Source organism: Pezoporus wallicus, unplaced genomic scaffold, assembly GCF_028554395.1.
Source record: "Pezoporus wallicus isolate ANWC-B61680 ecotype Strahan unplaced genomic scaffold, APGP_CSIRO_Pwel_v1 contig_4264, whole genome shotgun sequence".
Classification (NCBI taxonomy): Eukaryota; Metazoa; Chordata; class Aves; order Psittaciformes; family Psittacidae; genus Pezoporus; species Pezoporus wallicus.
Genome location: NW_026637102.1, coordinates 1,513,221 through 1,534,576, shown reverse-complemented (window position 1 = coordinate 1,534,576; position 21,356 = coordinate 1,513,221). Strand labels below are relative to the sequence as shown.

At 48.4% G+C, this 21,356-nt stretch overlaps 1 protein-coding gene across 2 annotated transcripts in view; it reads left to right on the top strand.

Annotated features, from left to right (window-relative positions):
- Positions 1 to 487: 487 nt before the first annotated feature.
- ADAMTS14 (ADAM metallopeptidase with thrombospondin type 1 motif 14) overlaps positions 488 to 21,356 on the top strand; it is a 33,812-nt gene continuing 12,943 nt past the window's right edge. The window contains exons 1-6 of one of the 2 annotated variants that reach the window (XM_057403329.1): positions 488 to 624; positions 1,022 to 1,443; positions 8,263 to 8,419; positions 9,558 to 9,754; positions 17,526 to 17,609; positions 19,614 to 19,761. In XM_057403329.1, the coding sequence (XP_057259312.1) occupies positions 552 to 624; positions 1,022 to 1,443; positions 8,263 to 8,419; positions 9,558 to 9,754; positions 17,526 to 17,609; positions 19,614 to 19,761 (1,081 nt within the window). In that variant the 5' untranslated portion in view covers positions 488 to 551. Of the gene's footprint in view, positions 625 to 1,021; positions 1,444 to 8,262; positions 8,420 to 9,557; positions 9,755 to 17,525; positions 17,610 to 19,613; positions 19,771 to 21,356 lie in introns of both variants that reach the window. The other variant, XM_057403328.1, reaches the window with a different exon arrangement.

The following is a 21,356-nucleotide window of genomic DNA, read 5'->3' as shown; positions in this document are numbered from 1 at the left end:
AGCGCGGGTGGAAGGGGGCTCCAGCTCCCCCCACCGCTCCTGCCGCTCCTCGCTTTTGTTCGGGCACGGCTGAAGCGGGGGCCGCGGGGCGGGGAGGGACGGAGGGAGGCTGGTAGGGAGGGAGGACTGGCAGGCAGGAGCCGGTTGCCCGAAAAGGCTTTTCTTTCCCTTAACCCCCCCCCCAAAAAAAAAAAAAAAAGAACCATCCAAATGCAACACGAGAACTGTTTGTTTTTTTTTTAATGATTTTTTCTCAAGTAACAAAAAGTAAATGTAAAAAAAAATAAAATGAAGAAACCCCCCAGTAGAACTCTAACACCCCTAACTCCCACCCCTTCGCGCAGACCCTGCCCCCGGCCCGCCCCACGCCGCGCACGGGGGCCGCGGGCGCGCAGCGCGGCGCCGCCCGGCCCCCCCGGAGGCGGCAGCGGCGGCGGGAGCGCCAGGGACCCCGGCGGCGGCGGCGGCGGCGGGGGGAGGCGGGCGCCGGGCGCCGCCCGCCCCGCATCCCGCCGGCCCCGCATCCCGCCGCGCCGCGCCGCCGGCCCCAAATGGATTATCTGCGGCTGGTGCTGTCCTGCCTCGTCCCCCTGCACGGCTGCCTGGCCGCCGGCAGCGCCCCAGGTACGGCCCCTTCCCGGGGGGAGCGGGGTCCCCGGGGGTGCGGGCTGTTTTGACAGGTGGCTCGCACCCCGGAGGATGGGGGGAAAGGAGAGCGCTGCCGCTGGCGGGGGGTTTGATTTCAATGGGAAATTGGGGAGATGGAGGCTGGGCGAGAAATAGTTGGCGTGCCTGGCGTGAGGGGCACGTCAGCCCGAGTTTATTCTGCTACGTTTGATGCGCCTGGCTGAAACTACACGCCGGAGCTGCGCTGGGAGGGAAAAGCAGTTGCTGGGTTTATCGAGCTCTAGTGGGGCTTGCCAAAGGCTTCCCGAGTTGGGCTGGCCACCGAAATCCCGACGTGTGAGCGGGATGCTCCGTGCCCGTGGCTGAGCCCTTTTCCTGCGTCTTGACTCCGCAGAGCTCCTCCTGTCCGGCAAACTCAGCGAGTATGGTGTGATCGTCCCATTCAGCGCGGATTGCCGCGGCCGCTTCCTCTCGCACGTGGTGTCCGGCTATACGGCGGCGGGGATCGGCGGAGCCGCCTGTCCCCCAGCCCAACGCCCGTCCCGCCGCCGTGTCCCCCGCAGCCCCCTGGATGAGTCCCCCCAGCGCCGCGAGGCCGGCGGCCGCTTGCTGTACTTCAACGTCACGGTTTTTGGGAAGGAGCTGCACCTCCGGCTGAGGCCCAACCAGCGGCTGGTGCCGCAGGGCGCCGTAGCCGAATGGCAGGAGGATTTTGAGGTGCTTTTCCGGGAACCCCTTCAGCAGCGGTGCCTTTTCACCGGCGACATCTCCGGCATGCCCGGAGCCGCTGTGGCCATCAGCAACTGCGATGGACTGGTAAGCTCAGGAGGCCAGCGGGGCAGGTTGTGCATGTTGCCTGTGTTTTGGTATGGTTTTCTCTTAAGAGGTGGATCGTCGTGCCCTGAAACCTGATTATTTGGTGATGCTTTAAGTGTCTGTGCCATGCGTTGCCCTTTACCGTCTGGTGCTGTGGGTTCTCTTTCCCCACGTGGCTTGTGGTGTAAGCAGGGCAGGGTACTACATGTGCGAGTGCTCCATCTTTCTGCTGTATGTGCAGCTGTATTTGTTTGAAGGTGTTGAAAACATTGCCTGCCCCATGCCCGAGCTGCCTCCTGCCCAGAGGTGGGCAGTGTCTGGTGCTATTATGCCCATGGGCTCTGCCTCTGGGACAGTTGCCCATGCTGACAGTGGTGCAGCTTCATCCTCACTCATCCATGTTTTACTCTGGGACTGCTTCAGGAACTTTTTCTCTGTTTCCCTCCTCTTAAATGAGACTGAGTGAGCTTGATCTCCCAAAATCACTGTTAGCCTGCAGTCTTTCTGCCAAGTTGAAAAGCATCTTTTTTTTTTGCAGGATCTCTTTTTTTCTTCCATTCTTTTTTTCTAATTGTTCCATGCTCAGAGCTTTTTGGCACCCAGTTCAGCACCGGTTACTTGCTGCCACAGCGCTTTAATTACTTTAAATGGCTCTGTTACCTCCTTAGCCCTGGCATCTGGTCTGCCTGTGGGTTTCCTACTTTTGATATGGTTGAAGAATCACTTCTTTTTTTTTTTATACCTTTGGCCCATTGCCCTTCAAATTTCCTTTGAGCCAATTTAATTCTTGTTTTAGGTGCCAGGGTTTGCTGTTTTCTCCTGGTATCGCTTACATTACTCCTGCGTTGGAATAAACCTCTTATTTTGCTTTGCCATTTTTTTTTTAATATACTTCTTTTTCGGTTGCTTTATTCTGGGAGTTCCTTAAGCCGGTTTTGGCAGCTAGCACAAACAATTTGGCATTCCGTTCTTTTTATGCAGCGCCTGGTGTTACTATACAAGCAGAAATGACAGAGCAGCACGGCTAGAAATACATATTTCACCTGCATTTAGTAGTTTGTTTATTTTTTCTCCCAACAATTTTAGCATGCAATCCACAGCTTCTGAAACAGCTTTTTTAGAATTGTCTGAGGCTGTGAATTTGCAGAAATTTCTCTATGATATGGATGGTCCTGGGGCTGGTGAATTTGGGCAGGCTTGAAAGCTTGAAAGGTATTTCCTATAGCTCCAACAAGCAACTAGTAACGCTGTGTCTGGAATGAAAAATTGCTTTTTAAGTGTACAGGTTGCATTGCAGATATAATTTCTGCTGGCATCATGAGTGAAGTGATGCTGGAAGCGGTTGGCAGCTGAGTCCATGTCCTGACACAGCTCAGAAGCTGTGAGGGTAGTGTTATGGGGTTTTTCTTCCCCAGAGATTTATGAAGCAGTTCCTGTGTTGCCATCCATGGTACCCCCAAGCCCACTCTCTTAAGCTCATGGAAAGAAGTGGCTCTTCACCCAGGATCAGCAGCTCAGGGTGCTTGCTTCTTCTTTACCTTCATTAACCCCCGTGCAGCCAGCCCTGTGGGAGCTTTGATGCTGCTCTGCAGGGTTGGATTAGCCGAGCCACGTTGTGCTGGTGCACGGGGCTTTAGTTGTTTGCAGGTGCTAAGGGCTTCTGCAGGGCGGTTTTGGTGCACCCCCATTTCTGAAGCTATCCTGGGACACGGTATTAGTATCATGGTTGCTGATGTATTGTCTTGCAGATGTTTTATTTCTTCATGTAGAGCTCCAGCAGCACCAGGAAAGAGAAAAAAAAGTAATTTTTTTTTTCTTCCTGCAGTGCATCTATTGCTCTGTGGCCAACAAATAAATGCCCTGGCCTCAAGCAGCAATTTCCCATCATCCGGCAAAGCACATGTGGTGATTGCAGGCTGGGGGAAGAGGTCAGAAGGACAGAGCCTGAGCAGGGGTTCTGCTCCTTCTCCAGTAAAGAGGATTTTGTAATACTTCCAACATAGCAGTTGGTTTCTGTCTTTCATGGATTTTTTGGCTGGTGTAGATTGCTGTATGGTCCTCTGCCTTAAGTTAGTCTGCAGCTTGTATTTGCTCGGAGTTGTGAGACCAACAGGACCCCAAGAAAGCAGTGAAAAGAGCTTGATTTAGCAAATGAAGCAAGAAACAGAACCAAAATGTGGTGACAAGTATGGATGGGATGGGAGGATAGTATCTGTGACCATGCTGTACCTCCAGCGTGACCCAGCAGAGAAGCAGCAGAACATCTGGGAGAGATGTAAGTGGTCAGGACTGTTGTTAGCATCATGCTAGATAGGGACTAATGTAAGGTGGGGAGCACTGGCTGTAGGTAGCTGTGTTGCTCTTTGATATGTATGTACCCTGGAATTGCTGTGGACTTTTACTGGAAGTTATCCATGAGCTTCAAAAGGGGATTGCAGCTTTTGCATCCCAGTACAGTGTGTGTGGGAGGCACAGGACCGCACATGGCTGCTCTTTTCTGGTCAAAGGAAGCGCTCTGGGATGCTGTGGATGAAGGCTGTGTACACAAAGAGATTATGCTGTGTATAAATGGAGTCTGAGATTATAAATAATGAAGGGGAAAAAGAAACAGTTCTTGAAAAAGAGAGTACACATTAAGTCTTTCCTAAATCCATATTTAGCCATGTAAGTTAGCTGATTTTTTTGAGAGATGCCAAACCCATGGCACCTTCCGCAGCTGTTACTTGCTGCAGGCATCCACACATGAAAATCCAGCCTTTTCTTTGCAAGGGTGCCTCATACCAGAGTGGGAAGATGCTGTCGTCCATAATGTAATTTCAAAGCTGATTTAAGTCACCAAATTCCTAGCTGGTAAAGTAGTGTTAAGCAGAAATCTGCCCCATCAGACACATCTCACTGCAGTGAAGGTACCCCATCTTTCCATGCCAGCTTTAGCAGCGTGTGGTCAACCTTGCTTCCTTCATGCTTTACTGGCAGAGGTGGATGAAGAATTATCATCTGTAGGCACCACATTTGCTTTTTGTGGCTGGCTTTTCCCTGTTGTTCTTCAGGGTTATTTGCACCAAACATCAATGTCCTGCAAACCGTAGAGCCAGCGTTTTCCGTCCCTGTCAGCCTGGCTTGCTTTGGAGGGGTGGCAACAGATAAGCAGAGCACAAAGGCCCTCAGAACAGCAATTAATAGGAAACGAAGAGAGAAACAGTCCCCATAATGATGCCCAGTGCAAAAAGTATGGCTTTGTCTTCCAGGATTTTCCTTGCAGTTCCTGAACTATAGGGTTAATTCTGTGAAGAAAGAAGGTGCTGGTTTAAATGCCCAGAAGGCGAGATGTCATTTGGTTACATAGATCCCACTGTCCTCAGCTCCTTTTTTTTTTTTTTTTTTTTTTAACTTGGAAATGAGAACTTTTCTCCTATGTGAAAGTCCTTATTTTTGGCAGTGAGATGAAAAGCAGTCTCTGTTTGGGCTGAAAACCTAATTAGTTAGTTAGCAGTGAGCATGTCTTCATGCCCTCACCCCACCAGGTACTGTATTTGAATCCTGGCCTGAGAGACCTGGCAAAGCCCAGATGGAGCAGCTCCCTGTCTGCAAACATCCCAAAAATCTCTTGCCTTGGCTCGAAGAGCAGGGAAAGCAGTCAAGAAGTGCAAAGCGTTGTGTTAAATGGGTTGCAAAGCCTGTGCTGTGCAGAGAGGTACCAAAATAGTGATGGAGCACATGCTGTGCTACTGCGAGGTGTGGTCCAGCTAAATGCAGGACAGATGCATCCCTCTACTGATCCCTCCCCGATGCCTTCACTGGGCAGTCTCTGGAGAAAGGGGAGCAGTGGCTAGGATGGTGCCTGCATTCACACAGCCTGGCTTTCTGGGACTTTTTGTCCAAATTAAGTGTGAATCGTGTAGGAAAAATACATAGTATGCACGCAGCTGGATTTCCCCCTCCTCGGTGCTGTTTGCCTCTCTGGCTGAGTGGAGCAGTTTTATTATTTTTTCCACATTTCAGCTGTGTTGAAGTGTCAGAATTTCCTGAATTCCTGTGGGAGTTGAAGCTTTTTACCCAGCGGTGGTGGAGGAGTTTTTTACCCAGGGTGCTGGGGGGTTCCCCTTAGCAAGGCTGGTGCCAGGCCAGTGGGGCCAGTTCATCTCTCCTGTAGCCTGGGGAGACACAGGAGAGCTGAGTAAAAGATTTCACCTTCTGTGAGCTGGCAGAAATGGATTTGGTGTTTTCCTTAAAAGGAAAAAAAAAAGTATATAAAAGGCCATTTTCTAGATTGGAAATTACCTTCCCCAAGAGCTGCAGACAGCATCTTGTGTTAGAAATATTAGTAATGATAGTCCCGCCTGGCCAGATTTCATTTGATTTGATGTTATTAAACCAAATAAAATTGGGGGCAGGAAGCACATGGCAAATTGATTATTGAGGATGGGATTGATCTTTTGGCAAGAGCCCAAGGAAAGCTTACTGTGGCTTTTTGGGTGGCTGGCCTCTCTTGCTGCTTCCCTACAGTTACAACCTTCACAAAATGCTGAAGTACAGCCTGAGCTGCTCCTTTTTAAGGCTGAGCAGGTTTGTGCATGCCTCGTGCAATCTTGGTTTTGTGCTGGTTTGTTTTATTATTTTATTTTTGTAAATGCCAAGGTGACTGCTGTGGTTTCTGTTTCATTTATGAAGCTGCTCTGATCAGATGTGCATAGAAGTCCTTGTGGTATCTACTTTGTCTGTCGGTCACTGCTGGAGTCAGCAGTATGTTACGTCCCACCTTTGGGAGAAAGCACAGGTGAGAAAGTCTGGGCTGCTTTATTTCTTGAGCCATATACAATTAGTCATGAGCTATAGAGCAGAGCAAACCCAAGTGGGCCATGGCTCAGGACCAGGCTCTTTCATGTTTTAATCCAGCCTTGCCCCAGCAAGGCAGCACAGTTTTTCTCTGGCCACCTGATTCAGCAAGTCCCGGCTTTTGCCATATACCCATAAATTGACTTTGGGTGCCTTGTCCTGAGTGAAACGTTTCATGGCAGGGCTGCGAGGTGGTAGTGGTGTCCCAGAAGACCTTCTCCTGGGACAGAGGTTGCTTATTGTGCTGCCAGGCTGAAATAGGATGCTGGCTGGGGTACAGTGCCAGGTGCATTTGGGTAGTAGGAGTGCTGCTCCAGCCCAAATTTCTGGTGATGCGCAAGCTGGAAACGTGGGAAATCATCAGCGTAATTCATGTGCATAAAATCCAGGCATGTTTGTGATGCCTGTATCAGATACCCAGAGCTCTGCCCTTCGTAGCTACTCATTTTTGTTTGTTAAGCAATGGATCCCCACCTTCTCTTATCACATAAAGAGCAGAGGCTTAGACCTGCCCCGTTGCCATGTACTTGCCCAGCCATCACTGGACCTGACCTGCGGGTTGACTCTCTGCCTTATCACCACCACTTTGCCTGGTGCTCCAGACTTCTGGTTAAATTTGGCAGTGATTTTCATCTCCTTGGCTGGGGGTGGATGGAGAGGTCCTCCCCTGGTGACCTGAATGTCTCCTGTGGGCACGACCTGAAATACGTGCGTCAGGCAAGTTGATCCTAGCACAACTGCCTGTACTTGGATTCCTCGGGAAGGAGGTAAAACAAAACCAGCCAAAGACCTGCTTTCCAGAGGAGTTAAGCAGCTAATAAAACCCAAGTGGAGCAGGAAATTTGATGAAGTCTAACAGAGACAGGTTGCTGATGCCAGGGTGAATGCATCAGTACGTGAATGTGAGGGAGATCCAATGACCCATGCAAGCTTGGAAGAGCCCCAGCTTTGCCTGGTTGTTTACAGAGCCTAGCTTATGTCTTCGTACTGCTCTGTGCAGTATATATGTAAGGTTTTTGTTTTATTTGATGAAAACAGTTCTAATACCCCCACCCTGATGAGGACTCCGGTAAGTACATGCTGTTGAAGGCTTTGCTGTGTAAGTACAGATCCGTATGTTCTGTCTGTGCTTTCCAGCTATTCAGCAGCAGGCAGCAGCGGGCAGTGCCAGAGGAAGGAGAGTGTGTGTGTGTGATGGAGGGAGCTGTGAAAAATGCTGGGCTGGGGGTAGCTGCCCATAGGATGGAAGCCAAATCCCAGTGATCCTTTTGCTTCCCTGAGGTCTGAGCTGGCTGGCGCTGCGGGGTATGAGTGCTCAGGCTGATGTAAGGGAGATTTGGTGGGAGCTTGGTGTTAATTAGGAGCAGATTGGTAACCAGGACAACATTACCAGCGATGTTTGCCCTTTCATTCATCTTCCCCATGTTAGGGAAGTGTAGTCATAATGCTTTCCAGCTTCTCTTCTGAAGGGGTTTCCCTGTGTTAATTCCCAAGCACTCCACAGGGCAGAGATGATGGTTTCTTTTTCCTTCCGTCTTGCTGTGACTGCAGACTTGTTGGTGAAATGGCAGGTTTCCTCCCAGTCACTACAGGCATGGGCATGGTGCAGGGAGGCGAGGTGGTGTGGGAGCCCCTGCAGCCTGTACCCCACATCACTGGTGAGAAGGAATGGAGTTTCCTAGCCATATAAAGACATAACTGGAATTACATCAATTTTTTTGTTGGTTGGTATCATTCTCTGTTTCTTGTTCCCCCTTTTTTTTCCATCTACAGGGGAAATTAAGGGTCATCATACATGAACACGGTAAGGCATCCATCCCAGTGTCATGGAATAGCAACAAGACAGTTTATTTGGGATGCCTTTTTCCTTTGGATTCATGCATATTCTGTATCAATCTTTACTGCATATACTGAGTGTGTATGTAAGCGTATGTGTATATAAAAACACATTTTTTTTTCCCCTTTATTTTCTGTGGAGTCCAGGCTGGCCTGATTCGGACAGACAGCAATGAGTTCTTCATTGAGCCCCTGGAGAGGGGGCAGCAGGAGACAGAGGAGCATGGGAGAGCCCACGTGGTATACCGCCGGTCGGCCATCCGGCAGGATGGTGCTGAGCCCCATCAGGACTTCCACCCTGAAGGTAGGGGCCGCTGGAGTCTATTCTTTACCAGCAATTGATCATAACTATTTCTTGTGGGGGGAGGACTTCCACTTGCTCTCTAGCTTGTACATCTTGCCCTATGGCTTTAGGCTGGCTTTACCTGCCAGTTGGGTCATCAGGGAGAAGAAAGGAAAGAAAATGCTGGGCTTTTGCTGGGAACTTTGAAATTCTTCAAATTTGGTTAAAATTGGATGAATTGTATATACGAGTTATTCTTCCTCTTCGTCAAAGAGGAAGAATTTCACAGGTGGGTGTGATCAGGCCCATGGATGCTCACATCAGCCTTGGGATGGGAAGAAGAGTTGGGACTTGTGAGCGAAGAGGTCAGGAGGCGGCAGACTTGGTCTGACTTTGCTGTGACTGTGGCTTGGAGATGTAGGTGCTGCAGTCTTGATAGAAGTCCTTCTTTTTCCCCATGTTCACAATTCATTTTGCTTCTCTAGTGCCTTGTCCTTTTTTCTTTTCCCTTCTTTGCCTTGAAGGAGAAAATGTGGCTTTTTCTTTTTTATAGCATCACTTAGCCATGTGCTGCTCTCTATGCACATAAATCGCCTGCTGACTTCCCCTCTCACCCACACAAAGCCAAGCACACACAGAAGTGTTTACAAGTGTGGGGTCAACGCTGTGCAAAAGCACTCTCTAAACCTATTTATATTTACACAGAGACATTAAACTTCCCAGCATTTATTCACCTCCAGTGGCACCATAATCTGCTCCCTGAGTTTTAATGAAGTGTAGAAGTTTTGCAGGATGGGCTCATTGCTTTTGTAGCGTTACTAATGGAATTGAGAGTTTCAAAGGGACTACAAGGTTACGGGGTGAAGGATGTGATGAAGGGTGAAGCATGGAGGATGCTCTGGATTCAGCTGTCTGCTCTCAAGGAGCAGCCCTCAGCTTCACAGGCATCTTCCCCAGCTATCCAGCACCTCTTCACCACCATCCAACAGAGTGTGTAGGACCATCATATCACAGATGTGTCTTTTAGTGCTGGTGGTTCCATTAAAGAGCCATTTCCCCACTGCAGAGCAATGGTGAATTTGTATTTTTTTTTGGTGTTGCCATGGTGTCAGGTCACCTCAATGGCTGTTTCTTGTTCTGCCCCCTATGCCTTGCTCAGTGTCTGACATGCAAGTGGGTGATCTCCCCAACTCCCTGGAGCTGATGACGGAGCGGCTGGGGGACACAGAACGCAAGAGGCGCCACGCCAGGAAGGACGACTACAACATCGAGGTCTTGCTGGCAGTGGATGACTCGATTGTACGCTTCCATGGGAAGGAGCATGTCCAGAACTACGTCCTCACCCTCATGAACATAGTAAGGCTTGGCTTTGAGGGTCTGTGGCTCCCCCCCCACCTTGTTTACTGCTTTCCTCATGATGAAAATCGGTTATCCTGGAAAAAAAGAGGATTTGGGAGGGGAGAAAAGTGCTGCAGGAAGGGCTGGCTGTGCATTCACACAGCCATCTCTGGCATTTAATAGCTGTGGCAACTGGAGTGGTGGAAAGCAGAGCCTTTTTATGTTCCTCTCCGTCAAGTTCCGCTGGCCAGTGGCAGGGTCTGGCGTGGTGGTTGCTGTCACTGCCTGTCACCTACGTCCAAGAGCATCTTCTGTATCTCCTGATCATCACTGAAATCTCCTGATCATCTCCTGATCATCACTGAAATCTCAGCAAATGCTTAGAAAAAGAATGGTTGTTCATTTTTTTATTTTGTACTTATTATGTTTATTTTGAACAGTATTTGTAGACGGGGAAAGATTTTTACAGATTTTCAGAAGCTTTTTTTGGAAAACCTGGGCACCTTGAGGACTAGTCAGATGTGCTTGAAAAGGAGTTTATAGCAGCTTTAGAGCAGGTCTGCTTCTGCATCTCTCCTCACCCAGTGGTACAGGGAAGCCTGTGCTGATTCCCTGCACACCTTTTTTTTTCTTAAGATAAAAATGTACATATTCCCCATGTCCTGAGAGATGTGGAAGGATCAATATTTATTCAGCTAGTCATCTTGTGGAAGGTTTGCTCCACCAGCACCTGAAGGTCTGCAAATATGGTCTGCATTCAAAGATCTCTCTTGTGTGATTTCCCATTTTTGTTTTATTTTCCATGCTTTATACTCGTCTCTATTTATTTATTTTTATTTAAGTACTCTTTTGCATGGTGATGGAAAGTGTTTGAAAGGCACAGCCAGCTGAGAAATAACCAAGCTATAATGATGCTTTTGCTTTTTGATTGCTTGGTTGGGTTTTCTTTGGACATTATTTCTGCCATGGTTGACCAGCTCGGAGCCATATTCCCAGTAACGAAGGGGAGATTATCAGCATAAGGGGTAAGGATTTGCACGATTAGAGGCCAAGCGTAATGTGGACGATCCCAAATAGAGAAGATGTTGGTTTTAAAAAGCAAATGCCTTCATTGCAACATTTTATTCTCCAGTGCAGTATCCCAATGCCTGTGGTTGGATGCTCTCAGCATCATTTCAGTTAACTCTCTGAAAGTTTCTCTGGTTTGCTTATTAAATCCTTCTGCAAGGGGGAAGCCGCAGGATTGCCCGTTCTGACCCCAGGCTCTTCCCATGTTACGGGGGTCAGAGATGATGTCATTTTCCCTTTCCGATCTCGGGGACGGGGGGGACGGGGGGGACGGGGGGATGGGACACGACACGACAGACATTTGAGTGCCTGGGGATTGTCAGCTTTAATCAAAAGGTTGGTTTTCAGGCGCATTTCATGGTTTATACCCCGCAGGCAGGACTTTTCAGGGAGTGAATGCACGGGATCCTGTGCTGGGAGAAGGGAGGACTGCTGCTATTCAAGTAAAGGCGGCACTGGAGACTTTAATGAATTAAATAAAGGGAAGGGAAAGCAGCAGCAGTAAAAGGGGAAAAACAGGATAATGCACACAACAAATACTTCCCCCAAGTATTATTTCCTTCTATATATTCTTCCCCCACCCCCTTCCCCTTCTTTCTTTCTGTGTTTAGTGTGTTTTCTTTCCAGTTTTGCTGTGACCTCCTTCTGCCTCCTCTTGGCGCTGCCTTGTTTCCTTACCGTCTCAGATTGCCTTGAAATACCCGATTCAGCAGAAAAAGCCCCACTTTCTGGCCTGGATGGCAGAGGGAGAGAAAAAAAAGGGTGCTGGGGTTGGCGGGGAAGAGTGTGCTGGGACCACACAGCTGAACACTAATCCCATTAGTTGGAGGCAAGGGGAAGGAGGAGAGGCTTGGCCAGCTCTCTTAACAAGGAAAGGACTTAGTGGGCTGTGCTGGAGTACACCAGGGAGATGCTGCATGGTAGCCAGCTGGAAAAGCTTCCAGAAATTTTCTTATCAAGATACATCCCAAGAAAAGGGAGCAGCTGGCTTGGAAGTTGATAATAAACTTTACTGTCCTTCGTTGGGGTCCCCGTTGGGTACCAAGTGGGTGATGGAACGCATACCCCTTCCTGGTGCTGCACAGGCTCAGCTTAAAATGATGCTGCTGTAGCTATGGTCCCAGGGCCCTCCCTGAGACACAAATCCTTTCATTAGGAACTTAGTGTCAGCTGAAGCTCAATGATAAATGATTCGTCACGGAGAATTTTTTTAAATAACTTCCCCCTTATTTTATTGCCAGAAATGTGGATAACAGGCTTTTCATTAAACAGCACTGGGAAGCTGACATCAGGATGACTGCTCCTTTTGTGCACCTAAGAGCTTCCCTGCAGGTTGCCTTCCTCGCTAGCTCCCAGCCTGTATTCCCAGCCTGCCATTCCTATCTTGGCTTGGACACTACCATAGGGTTTTGGGTCAGGTTGAAGTGGGTGGGAAGTACATCCTTTGCCATTGCTTGCCGTGCATGCTGGAGAAGGCACACCTGAGCATCTCTCTCAGCTCTGAGCTGAGCATCACTGTGTCCACCCTAGCAAAACCTGGCCCCCTCCCTGACACTGGACTTTTGGGATGAACATTTGGTGATGTGGCAGCTGGGGGAAGCTGTTCTCCTGTCTTGCTTGCTGCCCATGGCAGGGACTGCGATGCTACTGAAGCAAAATTAGCATCCCCCAGCCACTGTGACTGCAGGGTGAGAGTACTGAAGAGTGGGAGAAGGGCTGGGAACAAGGAGGGGATCCAGCACCCCGTAAGGGGAATTGGAGAGAAAATGTTTTATGTCCTACTTTGCTTTTTGGCCTCTGGTAATTCAGTTGGGATCCTTGGTTTTCTCCTCTGGATTTCCCACTGCTCACCCCTCTTAAGGCTGGGGGTGGTCCTACTCAGAAGAGACCAAGCTATGGGCTATTTTAAGCCTTGCCCTAGTGTCAACTGGTTTGTTGGGGTTTTTGTAGGATACTGCCCATTATTTGGTTAAGGATGCAAAGGTACTTGGTGTTTTCCCATTGTTTCAGGTTTCTAGGGAAACCCTGTGACTCAGAGCCCTTTCCATGCTGGAACTTGCTTGTCCCCTCCAGCACATTGGCTGAATTATTGTTCCCAAGGGCTGAGTGACAAAGAGTGCTACTGAAACTCTGTGGAGCAGAGGGTTAGCGAAAAAAAAAAATCAAACCTCTGGCTTTAGTTTTAACCTGCGATTATCTAAAAAGCCAAGCCAGAGCATGGATTCCTTGAGACACTGATTTGGTGCTGTTTCAGGAGAGAGGCCAGTCAAAAATAATGGGCAAATTACAGTCCTGGTACATGGGGGTTTCTTGGTGGTTCATGTGCCATCTTGCTAACTAGTAGTAATAAAAAATGCCTCCGATGTCTCTTACACATGCACACACTATTTCCCACCCCCTATATAGGCTTATGTGTTTGTTGCTATGTTTTTGGGACAACATAGCCTGTTGCGTAGAGAGCTGTGATAAAATCTAGAGTCTTGCTCTGCAGGGCAAACCTCCCCTTTCCTCCATTCTTCTGCATTGAAAATGTAGATGAAGTGGGTCACAGGTGTTCATGAGGTGTGCATCCCTACAGGGGATGCAAGTGTATGTAGCAAGCCCAATAAAGTGGTGAAGGGGCTTTTGCCTCTGTTCCTAGCCCCTTAGTCCCAGAACACAGGCTTGGGATGAATCCACCAGCATGAAAATTGAGTGAGGGAATAAAAGAAAGGAGCTTAAAGATGACTTGGCTGTTCTGAGTGAGCAATCTGCGGTTTTGAAATGTCAGCTATTCTGCTGGTTTGGCAAATTCTTCTCGTGTCTCTCTCTTTGTTTTCTTTCCCTGAAGAACGGTGAGGTCTAGACATTTCTAGTGCGGTTTGCTGTCGAGATCTTGCATCTGGGGCTGCAGACTCAGGGCTGGCCAGAGGCTTGCAGGGATTTAGGTAGGCAGCCTTTCTCACTCCCTGAGCCAGCGAGGGTCTGGGGGAGGGTCCCATGCGCTTGGTGAATTCATCGAGCGTTTTGGAGAGGGTTTTCATGGTCATGTCTTTGTAAAGAACTGGCACTGCTGGCTGGGGGCTTTGGAGTTTCCTGTGGGGGGTGGTGTGGTGTGTGTGTCTCGCATGGGCTGGTTGTTCTTGCTGTTTTGCCCTTAATGCATGTCCAGTTTTAAGGGCTGTGCTGGTTGAGGTGAAAAAAAAGAGATATTCTTTTAAGTTAAATAAGAGAGCATTTCTTGCCAGGTGACAGTATTAAACAGGCTGGGCATCTAACCATGTGGGCGAGAGGGATAAGATCTTTATCCCATCTGTCTTCAGGAAGGCAGGTCCCTTTACTGGAGCCCTTTGCTGAGCAGGTATTTTCTGGGGGTATTTTCTCTGAAGACATTGACTCATTTAATGGCATCCACAGAGGGCAGGGGGAGTGGTGCCAAGCCTGCAAACCGCTCTCTGGGCCAATTTCCATCCCCTCTGCTGGTTTGAACCAGCTCCAGGGCAGGCTGATGGGGAGCAGGGAGGTGGTGCTTGCCCCCCCCTAGCTCCATCCCCACTTCTCCTTGCACAAGCATAGTGGCACTGCTGCCCCTGCTGATGCTCCACCCCTAGAAACCTGGGGACTTCAGTGTTACAGCCACCGCAGCAGCAAGCGCCAAGCCCTTTGGATTTTTGTTTTATTTCTTTCTTGATCAGTTATTTATATCTGGGTATTAAGGGAAGTCTATAGCCTTGGGCAGTCTGGTTCCACATCTGCTTTCTGAATTAACTGTAAAGGTCGCTGCTGAGCTGGTATCTGTTAGGTACAGGTCCCAGCCTAAATGCTGCCTTCCCCTAGACAAAACAGGGGCTGGCGTTTAGTGTTAACCCTTTGGTTCAGAGGCTGGAGCGGTACCTACTTGCTGCTAGCTGGAGGAGAGTGGGTTTTAGCACTACTTTAAAAGGAAGATTTAGGGGATTAAATCCCATCTTAGAATAATACAGCTTCTTGTGTCTTAGTCCCTTAATGAGCTGTTTCTAAGCTGCTTATGGTCCTGCTGCTGTCTGTAGCCAGTTCTCACAAGGCTGAGGAAGAATGGGCTATGCTGGTAGGGTATTGATGAGTCTGTTTATCAATGTCTGTGGAAAATACTATTGTTCCCAAACCTGGGAACTGTTTGAAGGCACCACTGGCAGGAAAGGGCATTGCTGAGAGGAGGTCTGCATGGCAGGGCAGCTGGCACAGAGCAAAGATCTTGTCCCAACAGCACCTCTGCTCTTGTACCTTCCTCCCCTGGATGTGACCCTCCGCTTCTTTCGCAGGCTCGGGCTGCCATGCAGCAGGTTGTCACAGAGCACCCTTTCCTGCTGCTTGCGGGGTCTGCTGAGCATCATGCCAAAATACTCTGTGCAGCCAGGAAGGGAGAGGTCTGTGCTGCTCTCTTGGATGCTTCAAGTCCTGGCAAGGTCCAGCAGTGGCTCGCCTGGGATCTCTGCCTGGCAGTCAGGTCCATAAGGCAGGAGCATGGTTCATCCCAATGGATTGAGGGGTCCTTGGGAGTAGGGATCCAGCAGCAGAGTGGCAGTGGTTGTTCTTGAGGTGCTGACTGAAGCAGTAGTTTAATGGTGCTGTAGCTCCTGACAAGTGCTGGAGGTGAAGGAAAATGCATAAAGATTTTGGAAAGTGAGGGAAATGGCTGCCTTTTCCTTCTTGTTCCCTGAACCATCCACCAGGTCTGGCTCTTCAGGGGCATAACATATTTTTCATTTCTCTCTCTCTTGCCCATTTCTAACCCGTTTGTATTGTCTATTATAGGACATTCATTCAGGCTGAAATATTCTCTAAAGGGTCAAACTCCTGATGTGGAACTTCTCAGATCTGCTAACATTTAATTCTGGATGCCAAAGCCTCCTACATCCCAAACCCCAGGGCTGAGATCCCTCCTACATCCCAAACCCCCACCTGGGATGCTGCAGCTCCTTTCTGGGGTGGATGCTTCACGATTTGGTGGGACTCTAGGTCTGAGTAATGTTTGCAAGCAGGAGCCCAGCTGCAGCACTACACGACCTTCCGCCTGTCTGCGCATATCCCAAAAAGGATTAGCATTGGAAGAAATCCATTGTATTCTCATTTTTCTTACAAAATGCCTTTAAAAGGTGCTGGTGCAGCCTGAGGGAGTATCCCAACTGCCATAAGCAGGGGTGAGCTGAGGATGGGTTGCACAGTGTTATCTTTCCAAGCTGATGCAGAAATCACCCTTCAGGGCTTGCAGCCTCTGCATCCAAAGGGATGCATTAATGGGGACAGACAGTGATTTATTTATTGATTTATTTTTTTTTTTAGTTTTGTTTTGTTTTAATCAGTTTTGCTGCATTCAAGTTGTGTTGGGCTCAGCACCTGCATTACCTCTCTGTAAAGCTTGGAGCTGTTCCATGGGAGTATTAGTTGTCATGGAGAAATGTTAATGCTGGGGCTTTGGATTTAAAAATGACCCAAGTGGGTATTTCAAACAGATACACAGCCTATAAATCAGGGGCCTCATAAAGCACTCATGCAGTCTGGAAAGTGGCTGACTTGGATTTGGGCAGCAGTGAAGGGGCAGTTGTCACCCAACCCTCCACTTCAAATACAAGCTTAAGAAAATCAAAAATACAAAAACGAATGGAGGAAAAAAATGAAAAAGCTCCATAAATCTGGCTCTCTCCTATTCAGCTAGTCTGGAGAGCTATGATAGAGCTGAGGCAAATTATTTCTCTCTTGGACAAAGCTGAAAAAGTACATTTTAATGTAAACAATTCTAGTCAGTATTTAAAATGGTTTTAGTTTTACTTCCTTCAGTTTTGCAGTGAACCCCCATTTTTGGCAGTGTTCATTTTGGAGACTTTTGGGGAATAAGAAAGTCCCATTCTCTAAAAATTCTCTTTCTTTTTTGCTGGGCTGTATTTTCACACATGCTTTGCCAGGAGGGTGAGGGCTGATGCAGGGTCTCCTGTGCTTGCATGGGTTTATGGCTGCCAGTTCAGTGGCTCTGGCTGTCACTGTGCCAAGCTTGCAGGGACCTTTCTCATCTGGAAGTCTTCTTCCCTTGGTAGCACTTAGGCCTAGAATTGTTATTCATCCTAGAAACTCATAAGGAAAAGGTTATAGCTCATTATTTCCTTTGAAAAGTCATTTTTAATAGCCGATGTTGATAGATATCTTATTGACTCACAAGCCCTCCCTGTTCTTTTCATTGTGTTGTCTTCTCCTGGGGTTTCTGAAGCAGTAGGTCAAATTTGACTCACTGGTGTAACTGAGTAATGCCCTTGCTTCCATACAATTACTTGCCTCTCCCCAAAAAGCCATTTTTTCTTTCCACCAAACATAAGGATGCTGGAGCCCAAAACATTTCCTTCCATCTGAGGAATTTGTACTCTGAATGGGTCAATGGCTCATTGCAAGATGCTTGATGGTGGAGGCAACCTCTGTGGGAAACACAGCCCTTCTCTGCTCTCTTGATGGGTGATGTCATTGACCATCTGAGCCACCCGTCCTGGGGAAACTTGGCTTATTGCAGCCTAGCTTTTTGTCTGTATGGGTTTTATACAGGGGAAAATAATAATAATAAAAAAAGAAAAAGCTGGGGAGATGAGATCTTTGCACCTGGTCTTGTGTGGTCTTGGAAGGCAGGATAGGACACTGAACGTGGGAGCGTGAATGACAGGAGGGACCTGAGAGCTGGGGTCATCTTAACTTCTCTGTTTTATTTCCCTCTCTTCTTCAGGTGGATGAAATTTACCACGACGAGTCCCTGGGTGTTCACATCAACATTGTGCTGGTCAGGATGATCATGGTGGGATACCGCCAGGTAAATACAGTGCTTGGATATGATGAGAAGGAGATGCTATTCAGGCTGGCCCCTGCTTTTTAGCTGCTTTCCTGTCTCAAGTCCTGCCCCATGAGGAAAGGAGGGTTGCTGAAATGCAGTGTAGGCGCAGCAGGCAGCTGCCGCTTCTCCCAAGGCTGGCAAGTGTGCAGTGACACCATGGCTTTGAGTCTCATCACTGTAATATTTAGCACTTAAGTAAGCGCTGGCTTGGAAGAATGTGGCTGTTCAGATCATCTGTTGAAGCCCAAGTGACAACTGTGCTGAGCAGGGATGAATTCAAACCCTCATCTGGCTGGTTTCTGGAGCCTGAAGGTCTGGAGAGCCCCATAGCTGCCCAGCCCCAGGGCAAAGAGAGGTCCCTGGGGAGAAGGCGGGTGACTGTGGTCAACCTTTATCTGCTTGTTCTGGGTGCGGGAAGAATTGCGAGGGGCTTTCTCAGAAGCTGGAGAGTAGCAGTAGATGATGAGACTAAGGTGGCTTCCCAAGTTGGTAGGAGGTGGGTATTAGTGAGGAGAAGCCAAGGCCAGGATCTCCTGTGTCACAGGCTTGACTTGGCAGCCCTGGAAGATTTCTCTGGCTGTCCTGCAGCTCTCAGGTGGCTTGGGCATGGATAGAAAAAATGTGGGAAGATTTCTTGTGGTTTCTCATTTATTTTTTTGAGGCTTGCTTGAGCAGAGAAGGCTGATGATTTTCTTTAAAACAACTTGATTTGCGATACTTTTTGTGGCAAGCCCCTGTCCTACATGAAGCATTTTTGCAAGTGATTCAACACGGCAGTGTCTCTGTGTGTGGTCTACAAATAAGACCCATGAGGTCTTGGAAAAAGCCCTGCTTGTTACAGAAATCTGCTTGGCTGGAAGAAACCCAGTGCATTCTAGAGACTTGGGAATGGTTCTAAGGGGGAGGGACAAAGACAGAGGTTGGCTCATCTTTGGAGGCTTCTGGGGGACCAGGAACATCATCTCCATGCGAGAAACTCAGTAATCCTCCCAGTGGTGGGAGTTCCTCCCATCAGTGTTAGTGCTATGGGCTGGAGGATGATATATGGAGGAGAAGGGATACAGAACTGTAACTGTGGTGTTACAGCCAATAACCAAAGAGAGGAGAACTGAAGGGCTCTGTTTAGGATGATTTATCCTCCTAAAAGCCTGTGCTGGAGGCAGCTGCTTTGTCTGTTACATTACTGCTTGGGTTTGGGGGATGATGTGAGAAGTAATGAGCAGATGGTTGAATCCAGGAGAGGTCTCAGCTCACTACTGCTTAGGTCTGATGCTTCCTGAGCAAGGCCTCCTGCAGCTTCTTGTCTTCCACCTTGTTCTTGGTAGGGTTAAACCTCAATGGCTTCCACTCAAGAGGCAGAGGAAGGGCAATATTTCTTACCTTTCTTCCTACTGCTGTGGTTCAGTGGGTACCTGCCTGAGAGCATAATTTATTTTATAGAGTATAATTTATACGGCGTAATTTTGCAAAGTGCTAATCTTGAACAACAACAACAACAACAAAAAGATGAAGGACAAGGTGCCAGCTATGAAACAATCCTGGACACTTCCACCTGCTTTCTACTAGAGTCTTGATCTCTGTAGGTCAAGTTTTACAGGGAAGCATTGCTTTGCTTATTGCATCACACCTTGTGAAGTCTTGATGAGGAGCTTGTGCAGGAGCTGGAAATCTGAGACCTCTTTGCTTCCCAGCTGCTATCTTCTTTTTTATACTGCTGCCCCAAGCACTCCTGTGATCAGAGAGGGTCATATACCTTCTTGTATGAGACCACATCCGTTTGTGGGAGTGATTTCTTTGGTGTTTTTAAATTTTAAGAAGTGCAAGATGCCTTGCAGATGCCAAGTGGGGTTTTGTTGCTTCTAATGATGGAGAAGCACTGCTTTAGTAGTCTTTCCAATCCCAGAACTCCTGCTGCAGGTTCCTTCTCCTCCACTAACTTACCCATCTCTTTTTCTTCTTCTTTTTTTTTCATTCTTTACCCAGTCAGTCAGCCTGATAGAGCGAGGGAATCCATCTCGGAGCTTGGAGCAGGTCTGCCGCTGGGCTCACTCACAGCAGCGCTCTGACCCGAAGCATGCCGAGTACCATGACCATGCTGTATTTCTCACCAGGCAAGATTTTGGTCCCGCAGGTATGCAAGGTACTGTATTTATCTCGATCAGGTATGTGCAGTTTGCTGGGGGAAAGCCAGCAAGGGGAGAGGATTTCTTGCAAACACAGTCTGATTTTTGCCAGCAGGGTCCAGAAAAAGGTTATAAAAATTGGTATTCTTTTAGTGTCAAGTAGAAGAAAGAATTAATGCAGAGCATCAACCTGAACAAATAACAAAATCATCTTCATTAATTCTACCCTTATTGTGGCTTCATGCACCAAACCTCCACTTGTCCCAAAGTGCCTTAAAAAGTTTAAAAATAACATAAAAAAGATGGAATGCGGCAGGGAGCTTCACAGGGCCAGTCAGTCCTTTTTGTCCTCTGGTTACAATCTGGTTTTATGTGGGTCGGTTTCTTGGTCCTATTAGAACTTGGGCCTGGGAGCATTGAGTAAACCTTGGCCCAAAGAGGTGGTCTTACTGCAGTCTGCAATGCCAATGGCAATAGTCCTCTCACCCTTCTGGTGCAGGAGCTATGGTGACATGGTCTGAGAACTTAGAGACCTAGGCAAAGAAACCAAAAAACCTTAAGGAAAAGCTGTTGGTATTTCACAGCTCCATTAGAAAAGCAGAAAAGCCACACTGGTTGAAAGACGACTTTCCCATCAGGAGACTCCATCTGGTACCATGAACATGCTGATAATATCACACTGATTTATAGCCCAAGTCCTTCTCATGTGCATGGGAGGAAGGAGAGATGGAGAAGAAGTCCTGTCCTCCCCTTGATTACCTCCCTGAAAAGGGTCTCCCTGCAGCAGGGGATGAACCACTGGAGATACCCAGCTGGAAGCCCTCTTGAACATGCTTGTTGGTCTTCAAAGAGCTGAGCTTGGGTCGTGCCAACAACCTCCCTGGTGAGTTGTTGACCTGCCTTGGGATCCTTGTCTGGTGAAATACCAGGTTTTGTTTCGTTTTTCTAGACCCTTGCTGGCAAAGTGGCTGTGTCCAAAGGAGTTGGTGAGAGGACCTTTTTTGGCATGTTGGCAGAAGGGGGAGGCCCACTGGACTCCCCCTTGGTGGGAAGGAGTCATGAGATCGATGGAGTAGCCCTTCTGTAGGTGTGCTTGTTCCAGCTCCTTCCTGTTTTCCCTGTGGATCTGGCTCCCCGCTTTTCACACATCTCTGGGATGGAGGTTTGCTTTCTGTAGAAGTCCCTGTGACTGCTGTGTCCTTGCCTGGCCACGTTGCATGGCACAAGGTGAAGGTGCTTCTCACCCACTGGGAACTGCCCTCTCATTGGGCTGCTGGAATAGTAACACTTTGCTCACTGTTGCCTCTTTTCCTTAAAACAAAGCCCTTTTAGATCCCTATTGCCTCTTTTCAGCTCAGGGCTACATGCAATGAAGGCCCAGACTGTGGCACCTCCAATACTTGTTCATGGTGCATGTTCACTGATGGTATCTTATGTGGCTTGCTGAGGTGATGGCAAATGCCTGCTGGCTTCTTTAGCCAATGCTGTATGGATATGTGCTGGTTGGGAAGCATCTGCCATGCTCATACATGTCCTGAAGCTGAGCTGAAGGCAGAGGTGGTCCCACCCCGAAGACCCTACAGCCCAAATCAGCAAGCCAGGA